The following is a 12,401-nucleotide window of genomic DNA, read 5'->3' as shown; positions in this document are numbered from 1 at the left end:
GGGACCACCCATACACAAAAAAAATGTATGCACGCATGACTGTAAGTCGCTTTGGATAAAAGCGTCTGCTAAATGGCATATTATTTTTATTATTATTATTGTTTATGGATAGCTGTGGATATTTCTTGACAATGCCTGCCTAAACATGGGTCAACTCATTCATAGGGCCTGGCCACTAATAGGCGAGCTAAGCAGTCCTCTATCGTGGCTGGCTCATGGATGAAGCGGATGCTAAGCTACAGGACTGTTTAGCTAGCACAGACTGGAATATGTTCCGGAATTCATCTGATGGCATTGAGGAGTTTATCACATCAATCACCGGCTTCATAAATCCCAGTTGTCTTGAACGCACTGAAGTCAGAAGTCTGAGATTTCCCAGTTCCAAGTTCCCAGTTGTTTTGAACGCGGCATTAATGCCCAGAGGGAGACGGCAGGTATTCCCTTTGAGTCAGGAACCAAAACTCCTCCGTAGGTGTTCGATTTCACTTACCGGCATATCAACTGAGCCAGGATCACAGTCAAATGGATTGGGAAGTAGGTCCCAAAGTGCTCTTCCAAGCGTTGGAGGTAAGCAGTCATCACTTGTGTGGGACACTTACTGATGCACAGCCAAGGGAAGGGGGCATGGTTCGCTTTTGAAAGACACTCTCTACAATAAGAATTCTTTCCTCTGAATCCACTGATTTGGTCACAATGTTTTTGTATTTCCCCTGCATGCTTGCGTTCAGTTCGTTCAGTTTCCAAAATGTATCTGTTACATATGCAAGGAGACATTTTCTTTTCATTACACAAAGTCAACCAAGTCTGTTTTTTTTTACATCCATTGTGAATGACAACAATTCCTCTCTCCATGCGAAAAATATTTCCAACACTCCCCCTCGAAAACCACCAGGCCTCGGTGTGACATAGAACATTGTCATGCTCTGATTCCATATCTCCACATAGTTTTGCGAACAGGTGTGCGCAGTGGATGTGGTTTGATGTAGTTTTCAATCAAAATTACCCGCTGCAGTATATCTCTGAGTTCTGTGCTTAGCTCCTTTGCCGCCAGTTGCTCTCGGTGTATCATACAATGTGTCCATATGGCAGAGGGAGACACATTCATAACTAGAGTGCAGAGGCCTGCCCGCCGTCCCGCCACAGATGGAGCCCCATCTGTGCAAAACCCCACGATTCGATCCCATGGAATCTGTTATTCGTCAATATAGCCACACAACACACTGAACATCCCCTGTGCCGTTTCAAGCTCGGGAATCGTGAGAAGGAACAATATGTCCTCGTGAACAGCATCCCCTGACATGTATAGCGAACAAAAGTAAATGCATGGACATCTCGGCCCTCACAGCTAACATCCATTTGGAGAGCATAAGCTGGGGAGTTTTTGAGTCGTTCAGTCAGTTTCCTCTTGATTGCTAGCAATAGTATAAATTATTATTATATATATTTTTTTAGATTTTTAAGGTTATCCATGATTGAGATACAAAGACAATATTAGTATATATATTTTTTTTGTATATATATTTTTCTCCAGGATTTTGGAAATTCTCCCGCGACCCTATTTTCATATCAGACGACCCCAAGTTTGGGACCCCTAGTTTGGGAACCGCTGGCCTTTAGGGAGGAGGTCAGAGACCTGGCAGTGTGGTGTCAGGACAACAACCTCTCCCTCAACCTGAGCAAGACAAAGGAGCTGATCGTGGACTGCAGGATACGGAGGGCCAAGCACGCCCCCCTCCACATCGACGGGGCTGTAGTGGAGCAGGTCGAGAGCTTCAAGCTCCTCTGTGTCGACATCACTATCATGGTCCAAACCAGTGGAGGCTCCACAGAGGAGGAAGGGGAGGACAATCCTCCTCAGTGAATTTAATAAAAATCTAAATAGTGAAACATTAAAAAAGTTATCCTTTTTAGATAAAACTATCCTAAATATATTAATGTCACCAAATAATGTACTAAAACACACTGTTTTGCAATGAAGGTCTACAGTAGCCTCAGCAGCACTCTGTAGGGTAGCGCGATGGTCTAGCTTCTGTCCTCCTATGGGTACATTGACTTTAACACAAAACCTAGGAGGCTAATGGTTCTCACCCTCTTCCATAGACTTCCTCCAACCTATCAGAGCTCTTGCAGCATGAACTGACATGTTTTCCACCCAATCAAAGGATCAGAGAATGAATCTAGTACTGAAAGCATAAGCTACAGCTAGCTAGCACTACAGTGCATAGAATGTGGTGAGTAGTTTGTATTTGTATTTATTATGGATCCCCATTAGCTGCTGCCAAGGCAGCAGTTACTCTTCCTGGGGTCCAGCAAAATTAAGGCAGTTCATACAATTTTAAAAACATTACAATACATTCATAGATTTCACAATTTACTGTGTGCCCTCAGGCCCCTACTCCACCACTACCACATATCTACAGTACAAAATCCATGTGTATGTGTGTGTATAGTGCGTATGTTATCGTGTGTGTGTAGGCATGTGTCTGTGCCTATGTTTGTGTTGCTTCACAGTCCCCGCTGTTCCATAAGGTGTTTTTTTAATCTGTTTTTTAAATCTAATTTTACTACTTGCATCAGTTACTTGATGTGGAATAGAGTTCCATGTAGTCATGGCTCTATGTAGTACTATGCGCCTCCCATAGTCTGTTCTGGACTTGGGGACTGTGAAGAGACCTCTGGTGGCATGTCTTGTGGGGTATACATGGGTGTCCAAGCAGTGCGCCAGTAGTTCAAACAGACAGCTCGGAGCATTCAACATGTCAATACCTCTCATAAATACAAGTAGTGATGAAGTCAATCTCTCCACTTTGAGCCAGGAGAGATTGACATGCATATTATTAATATTAGCTCTCTGTGTACAGCCAAGGGACAGCCGTGCTGCCCTGTTCTGAGCCAATTGCAATTTTCCTAAGTCCTTTTTTGTGGCACCTGACCACACGACTGAACAGTAGTCCAGGTGCGACAAAACTAGGGCCTGTAGGCCCTGCCTTGTTGATAGTGCTGTTAAGAAGGTAGAGCAGCGTTTTATTATGGACATACTTCTCCCCATCTTAGCTACTGTTGTATCAATATGTTTTGACCATGACTATCTACAATCCAGGGTTACTCCAAGCAGTTTAGTCACCTCAACTTGCTCAATTTCCACATTATTTATTACAAGATTTAGTTGGGGTTTAGGGTTTAGTGAATGATTTGTCCCAAATACAATGGTTTTAGTTTTAGAAATATTTAGGACTAACTTATTCCTTGCCACCCACTCTGAAACTAACTGCAACTCTTTGTTAAGTGTTGCAGTCATTTCAGTCGCTGTAGTATCTGACATGTATAGTGTTGAGTCATCCGCATACATAGACACTCTGGCTTTACTCAAAGCCAGTGGCATGTCATTAGTAAAGATTGAAAAAAGTAATGGGCCTAGACAGCTACCCTGGGGAATTTCTGATTCTACCTGGATTATGTTGGAGCGGCTTCCATTAAAGAACACCCTCTGTGTTCTGTTAGACAGGTAACTCTGTATCCACAATATATCAGGGGGAGTAAAACCATAACACATACGTTTTTCCAGCAGCAGACTATGATCGATAATGTCAAAAGCCGCACTGAAGTCTAACAAAACAGCCCCCACAATATTTGTATCATCAATTTCTCTCAGCCAATCATCAGTCATTTGTGTAAGTGCTGTGCTTGTTGAATGTCCTCTATAAGCATGCTGAAAGTTTGTTGTCAATTGGTTTACTGTAAAATAGCATTGTATCTGGTAAAACATCATTTTTTACAATAGTTTACTAAGGGTTGGTAAAGGGGGCTTTACTATTCTAAGATAGCGGAATGATTTTTGCTTCCCTCTTTGCCTGGGGGCACACACATTCTAGTAGGCTTAAATTGAAAATATGGCAAATAGGAGTGGCAATATCATCCGCTATTATCCACAGTAATTTTCCATCCAAGTTGTCAGACCCCGGTGGCTTGTCATTGTTGATAGACAACAATAATTTTTTCACCTCTTCCACACTCACTTTTGGTCAGATATACTCATAGTTTGGTCAGATATACTTGGATGTGTAGTGTCAGCAATTGTTGCTGGCATGTCATGTCTAAGTTTGCTAATCTTGCCAATGAAAAAATCATTAAAGTAGTTGGCAATATCAGTTGGTTATGTAATGAATGAGCCATCTGATTCAATGAATTTCATTTAAGGTGCTCCAAAGCTTTTTACTATCATTCTTTGTCATTTATCTTTGTTTCATAGTGTAGTTCATTCTTCTTTTTATTCAGTTTAGTCACATGATTTCTCAATTTGCAATACGTTTGCTAATCGGTTGTGCAGCCAGACTTATTTGCCATTCCTTTTGCCTCATCCCTCTCAACCATACAATTTTTCAATTCTTCATCAATCCACGGGGATTTAACAGTTTTTACAGGGTGCATGCTTATTAGTAACTGGAATAAGCAATTTCATAAATGTGTCATGTGCAGTGTCTGTTTGCTTCTCATTACACACCACGGACCAACATATATTCTTTACATCAACAACATAGGAATCACTACAAAACGTATTGTATGACCTCTTATACACAATATTAGGCCCAGCCTTTGGAACTTTGGTTTTCCAAGATATGGCTACTATATTGCGATCACTACATCCAATGGATTTGGATACTGCTTTCAAACAAATCTCTGCAGCATTAGTAAAGATATGATCAATACATGTTGAGGATTTCATTCCTGTACTGTTTCTAACTACCGTGGTAGGTTGACTGATAACCTGAACTAGGTTGCAGGCACTGGTTACAGTTTGAAGCTTTCTCTTGAGCGGGCAGCCTGATGAAAGCCAGTCAATATTTAAAATCACCCAGAAAGTATACCTCTCTATTGATATCACATACATTATCAAGCATTTCACACGTTATCCAGATACTGACTGTTAGCACTTGGTGGTCTATAGCAGCTTCCCACCAGAATGGGCTATAGGTGAGGCAGATGAACCTGTAGCCATATTACTTCAACAGTATTTAACATGAGATCCACTCTAATCTTCACAGGAATGTGGTTCTGAATATAAAACAGCAACACCTCCACCATTGGCATTTCTATATTTCTGTAAATGTTATAACCTTGTATTGCTACCACTGTATCATCAAATGTATTATCTAAGTGAGTTTCAGAGAATATGAACGTAATCTGTTACTAGCAAATTATTGATTTCATGAACCTTGTTTCTTAAGCTACATATGTTAATGTAGGCTATTTTGAGCACTTTTCTTCTGGGATGCTTACTTGTTTTTATTGCTTTACTGGGAAGCTTAGCAGCAGTAGATGTGCTAATGTTCTTTATGTTAGTACAGGGTGAGCTGCACACAGTGGACTTCCTCCTAGGGCACATCGGCTCAGTGCTAACAGTATAATTCTGGTTCTTAGGCACATGATTACGGCATACAATAGCTGTAGGATCAGCAGAGGCATTCAGGGCAGTTAGAGGGACATAAATTAGGTTACTTATATTGTGTCTACCGACGCCCCTGGTGTAATGTACATTTGCTGAAGCATTATGACAACTCCGCGTCACAATGGTAGGGATTAGCTGAGCAGGGCTTGGGTCATTGATAAGTCATTGTCTCAACGCAGCCTTATAATGCTGTGAAAGGATCCAGTTGACTCAAAGAAAGACAATCGTTGAACCGTTTAAACTAATTAATTTATTTCAAAAGTAAGGAGAAGTAAGAGAGAGAGAGAGATATTTCTTAGTATATATTTTTTCTTAGCTAGTGACAAATTCAGTTAGCTAGTTTAGCCTACTCAAACACCTGGCTCAAACAGAGGGATGCTATGTTAGCTAGCTGGCTATGGCTATCCAACACTGGAACTCCTCCGAGTCAAGGTAAGCTTTTGGTTTGATTAATTTATTGCATCCAGCGTAACTGCTAAACTGATTGCTGCTGACTACACTGTAGCGGGTTTACTAACGCATTAGTTCTACTAACTATGTTGACTATGACATGACAACGATGTAGACTGTGTGTAGCGGTTAGCGGCCATGATATGAAGGTTTGGCTTGGAAAGGTTTGTTCGCCTGGTTACAGACAGCTGATGTGTTGTGCACTGAAGTCTACAAGCGAAGGGAAAAGGTGAGAGGAGGAGAGCGCGTAGATAAATGCTAGAAGGAATTATATATACAACAAGCTGTTTGTATGTGTCTGGTATGAAAGTGAACTGTTTGCGTGTGATCAGGGATGTATTAATTGCGACGATTCTGTTGAAAAAATGTCTTAAATGGAACGAAACGGGGATACATACCTGAATTTGTTCAATAGAAACTCTCGTTTGCAACTGTTGGACTAATGATTACATCCTAGATCAGCTAGATGCAGGCAAGAGTGTGCAAGGCGGTATTGAATGTGTCACCTTGATTACTAAAAATTATCTCGACCTGTGCACCTACATTGTAAACTTTCATTCATAGGCTAGGTTGTAGCAACCATGACGGGTACAGGGAAAATGTGAGTATCATGTGGTAGCCTAAACCTATCGATGTTACATTGAGCTGAGTGAATGGAATATGAACGTCAGTCATCCAATATGCTGTAATAGAAATAAGGCCATGTTCATTTAAAAAAATGTAACGGCACCGACTGCCACTGGTCCAAACACACCAACACTAGGCTTGGGTGGTATCCAGATTTTCAAATCGTCATATGGTTCTTCTCTCATTACGCGATTTATGGTATTACCGGCATAGCACACAGGGGGGCGCTAAAAAAGAAAGAAAATCCCATTGAGCCTCTATTACCAGACTGCTAACAAAATTTGCACAAACTGATAGTGAAATAACATAGACGCTGTTAGCTAAATACTAACTAGCGGAAACTAACAAACTAATTGCAAAGACTCATAAATACAAGCATAGCTAGTATCTACAGAATGTCATTTTTTGTGAGTGTGGACATTTACAATCGAAAGTGAAAGAGAGAAATTGTGCAATTGAGTTGTGATGCATGCTTTTCAGAAGGAAGAGCAGCATGTGTACATGGCGCAGCGGGGAGAAGAAAAAGACGCTAACAGGGAAATAATGGCAACTGTTGAGATATCTCATCCAGAGCTCTTTCACTTCTGGCAGAAAGCTATTATAACATATCTGATGGAAAACATTTAGTAGTGAATTGCATACAAGTGTAACTTCATCACCTCATGTGCGCAGAGTCTCGCCGATATATATAGAACTTTATGGACTCACCAGCTCCCGCTTTCTCCCGTGGTGCTATTTACAAACAAACGCGTGACTGGCTCAACTGTTCTGGGGAACTATGGTAAAATTCATAATATAACAAGTGAAATGAAGAATGCAATCTGCTTTATCTTCTAGTGCTTTTTTGACTCATCACATACGCTGCTGCTACTGTTTATTATCTGTCCTTTTAGTCCTAGTTATATGTACATATCTACCTCAACTACCTCGTACCCCTGCACATCGAGTCGTTACGAGTACCCTGTGTATAGAGGAAAGTTATCGTTACACATTGTGTATTTATTATTACTTTTATTATTACGTGTTTTACTTTTCTATTATTTATCTATTTTCTTTCTCTCTGCATTGTTGGGAAGGGCCCATAAGTAAACATTTCACTGTTGGTCTACACCTGTTGTTTACGAAGCATGTGGCGAATAAAATTTGATTTGATTAGCCAGGTCCTCACTAAATGACCAGTCTACCCTAGTCCACATACTATGGGGGTTTGTAGCTTCATTTATTTTTATTGTTTTATCCTTGTTTTGTTTTTTACTCTTTTGCTGTACACTGTCCTTGGGTTTCTTGAAAGGCGCTTTAAATACCATGTATTATTATTATTATTATAATACCAAGTACAGGTTTAATAGGTAACCATTTTGCCTTTCCAAAACCTTGGTACCTGCCCTGAAATATTGTATCTCATCATCACCAACAAGCTGGTCAAATCAAATATTAAATATTTGATACAGGGTTTTTTTTCTCATCATGAGAAGAAACCTCAGTAAGAAAACATGAAACAAGGGCATTTGATTAACGGACTGTCATTGGGCGCACCACTGACGCACTTTGGCTAGTCTATTCACCGCATCCATAGCAGAGGACGCGTTATGCAGCGCGTCTGGGTATATGATATCAATACACCTCGTGAGACCAGTCAACCTGTGGATTCTGTCCGAGTAGCCTATTCAAAAAGATCCATACAGACAAAATCCACCTTTCAATTATTTAGTTGAAAACCGGAGAGAATAATGGACATGAGAGGAACAAACCTCCATACAGAACTTCTCTCATATTATTTCGAATAGACAACATTTAGGAGAGAGATGGACAGCTTCACATCAAGTAAAAAGAGATTCAATTAAGTCATAATTTATGGAGGTTTAGGAGGATATGGAAAAATAAATTAGTATAGGTTCATTGTCTGTCACCTGATATCTAAAACATGACCTGAAATAAATATTATGTGGCGCACTGACTGACTGTATACACCAGGGTGCCGGGGACTGGGTGTCGCAGGCTCCCCTCATCTCCACTAGCCTATATTTTTTGGAGGTAATGTCCTATCAAATAATATTGGTGTAAATAATTGGGGCACTAGGCCTATGTGTAGTTGAATTAGCATTTAATTGTCCAGTGGAATATCTATTAATTTAAGCAATTAACCTAATGCAGCGTTTAGGTCATGTCGGAATCTCAGAAATGTCGGACTTGCTAACCTAGGCGAAAGAGTCGGCTCCGAGTACCCCCCACTTGAGAGGTATCAGAATCAACCAATAGGAAGCTCTACACAAATAACTTAAGTTCCTTTTAACTCGGAGGTCCCAAGTTTCTACATGACATGAACGCGTCATAAAGCAACGACGATCTATAATATGAATCAATAATACATTGATTCAGTGCTCATCTTGTAGTCTAATTATTGAAGGTATATGATTGATGGGAATACGTGACCCAAAACTACACATCCACCATCGTCTAGTAGCAGTGGTACACCCACCCTCGACCCTGGGTACCTCTGCCTGAATCAATCAGAGGCGCCACGGAACCAGTTCCAAAGTTCCCATCCAAGATCCTAATAGCTTTCCATACCTTTAGAAACGAATACATCCATGCGCTTACAATAACAATGTTAATGCACCACATTGCGTTAAAATGCGCAGACATAGCAATAGAATATCACAGCTAAAAAGAGAGAAACTCAAATAATTTACCTTCCACTGCGTAAACCGTAGTAATCACGCATAAAATCGCTAACAAATCCACTGGCATGGCAAAGGTGGTCTGCCTTTCCTCTGCCTTTTAAAAAGGTGTAAACACAAATCCTTCAGCTGCCACAGAATAGTATTCCAGCAGTGCGTATGTTGAATCACATTTCAAACCGTACTGTACGCAATGTTTGAAAACCTAGTAGGTTACTTGGAGGATGAGGCATGGACGTGATAAGTGAATCGGGATGAGAGATAGACCTTGGCCCCCCTTCCCTCAACAGCACTTCTCACTCCCCTTTAACACCTCGTGGCCAATCACGGAAAGCGGATCTCAAACCAATCGCAACAGAGCACCCGCTCAGAATCCTACCAACATTTTTAAACTACTGAAAAGCCCCCTGCTTTGCCATCCGCTCTGCTGCAGGGAAAGAGCAACGACTAGTGGTCCAGATAAAGCACTGCATGCACAGCTTCACCTGATAGGGGTTTCTTATCAGATGAATTTCACTACGGCAATAATGTGATTGCATTTTACCATTTATTTCTCACGCTATTCCATAAATCTAAGCAGTCCATGGTGTTTTATGGCTATACATAGTCACGAAAGCTATTTCCATATCCCATGGTGATATACTGAATTGTCACCTGTAATATCTCTATTTGCTGGGAATTAAACCCATCACATGCAGGTCAACGAAAGAATCAAAAAACGTATATCTGCCATCATTTATGATAGACCACCTAGTTGATTAAGTAGACTCGTAGATTTATGAATGGTTTATGTTCTGCAGGAGCCTATGGCAGATTTAACAGTCTATTCCAACAACTGAGACCATTACTGTGTCATCATGGCACTGCATAAGAATTTTAAACATGTGCATTGAAGTGACACACTGTAAGCCTATGAAATGGTTTGGATTGATGTCCTCTATACTAACACCTTGAAAGTCGTTTGTTGTCAGTATGAATATTCATTGTGTTGCACTTCATTCACTGTACTTGCTGCTGTGTTCTAGAATCAAATTAAATTAATATGGTAATATGTTTTTGGTAAAATGTAGTACATTTCAGATGTTGTAATAGTAATTTGGGTAGTATGAAGAAATTGTGTCTAAATGCATAGGCTACTAGTGTTGCATTTAATGTTTACATAATGTGTATTCACAATTTTATATTCAATTGTGGCTCCACTTAGTTCCCATGTACATCTTATGTACAAAATTATATCTCCCATTACATGGAATATACAATAACTTTGCTACCCTCACTAATGAAATACTAATATTACGGTCTGCCTAAATGAGGGTGGAGAAGTCAAGAGCCTGAGACTCAGCAGCCCAAGAAGGCCCCAGACAGACAGGACACACAATAATATAGGCAGGGTGTGTGCCAACAGTCGCTGCTCTGCCCCCTCACACCCCACTGTGTGGCACTGAAGAGCTGTACTACTGGCACTAGGTAGCGAAACCCTCCCCCTCTCCCCTCCACACACACTCTAGATCTGTCTCTCTCACACACACACGTGTTGCTATATTAGTTTGCCCACTTGTCTTCATTAGCACTCCTCACACATGCTCCCATTACATTTCTACCTTAATTGGTGGCCAGATCTGCAGCTAATACATGTACATTTATATATTTGCAGACTGCCTGCACCACCCACCCCATGCCTCCCTGCCTCCCCATAGTGAGGCGCCTGCTCCAACAGATGGCAGACTCACAGCTCATCCTCCCCTCCCCAGGGACGCGTGGTGGACACAGGGCCTGCTGACGGAGCCTGATACACTCATCAATACAGCAGCTCCGCTCACCTGCTCTACTTTCAATTACAGCCCTGTGCCGACTCTCTGGAGCTGGCTGACCTGCCGCGCAGACATCTTTGGATGGCAGAAATGAAAAACATTTATACGCCCAGTCCTAAACAAAGCTACATGTAAACACACAGGGATGCACCCCCTAAACAGAAATACACACGCATGTACTTACCACACCCCTGTACACGCACACACACACACTTTATATAGCTGTCAGCCCAACATTTACATTTACATTTTAGTTATTTAGCAGACGCTCTTACCCAGAGCGACTTTCAGTTAGTGCGTTCATCTTAAGATAGTTAGGTGGGACAACCACATATCTCAGTCATAGTAAGTACATTTTTTCTCAACAAAGTAGCTATCAGCAAAGTCAGTGCAAGAAGAGGGGGGGGGGGGGGTCAAGTGTGAGTGTAATTTCACAAAAGGCAATTTATGAGGGGGTGCTGTGGGATTATTTAAGATACTATTTGAAGAGGTAGGGTTTCAGATGTTTTCAGAAGATGGGAGAGTCCCTGCCCATCTTCTGAAAACATCTGAAACCCTACCTCAGGGGGAAGCTGGTTACATCATTGGGGTGCCAGGACAGAGAAGAGCTTTGACTGGGCTGAGCAGGAGCTAACCAATGTGGCTAACCAAGGATAAAGGAGGCACAGGGACAGAAGCTCTGTACAGTGCCTTCAGAAAGTATTAATTCCCCTTGACTTTTTCCACATTTTGTTGTGTTACAGCCTGAATTTAAAATCGATTAAATTGATTTATTTTTCTCACCCATCTACACACAATACCCCATAATGACAAAGTGAAAACATGTTTGTAGAAATGTTTGCAAATGTATTGACAATTAAATAGAGAAATATCTGAGTCAATATATGTTATAATCACCTTTGGCAGCGATTACAGCTGTGAGTCTCTAAGAGCTTTGCACACCTGGATAGTACAATATTTGCAAATTATTCTTTTCAAAATTCTTTCAAATTGGTTGTTGATCATTGCTAGACAACCATTTTCAAGTCTTGCCATAAATTTCAAGCAGATGTAAGTCAAAACGGTAACTCGACCACTCAGGAACATTCACTGTCTTCTTGATAAGCAACTCCAGTGTAGATTTGGCCTTGTGTTTTAGGTTATTGTCCTGCTGAAAGGTGAATTCAGATTTTCCTCTAGGATTTTGCCTGTGCTTAGCTCTATTCTGTTATTTATTTTTTTATCACTAGAGAACATTATGAATGCTGGTTTATCTAAATGTTTATGTTACTTTATTCTTTGGTAATTAAATTATCCTTTATGTTTATAACATGAGTATACATTAATTACAGGCCATAAGCCAACTATAAGCGTATACACTGAGTGCACAAAACATTAGGAACAGCT

The 12,401-nt window shown here is 40.8% G+C and overlaps 1 protein-coding gene across 2 annotated transcripts in view; it reads right to left on the bottom strand.

Moving 5' to 3' along the window:
• LOC311130584 (ephrin type-B receptor 1-like) overlaps window positions 1-11,677 on the bottom strand; it is a gene marked incomplete at its 3' end in the record, with an annotated part of 197,843 nt that extends 186,166 nt beyond the window's left edge. For both annotated transcript variants that reach the window (XM_084163356.1, XM_084163357.1), the window contains exon 1: window positions 9,217-11,677. In XM_084163356.1, the coding sequence (XP_084019482.1) occupies window positions 9,217-9,274 (58 nt within the window). In that variant the 5' untranslated portion in view covers window positions 9,275-11,677. The remainder of the gene's footprint in view (window positions 1-9,216) is intronic.
• Between the last annotated feature and the right edge of the window lie 724 nt (window positions 11,678-12,401).

The sequence above is a fragment of the Coregonus lavaretus genome (assembly GCF_964263955.1).
Source record: "Coregonus lavaretus genome assembly, chromosome: 6".
Lineage (NCBI taxonomy): Eukaryota > Metazoa > Chordata > Actinopteri > Salmoniformes > Salmonidae > Coregonus > Coregonus lavaretus.
This window is presented reverse-complemented; position numbering and strand designations above follow the sequence as displayed.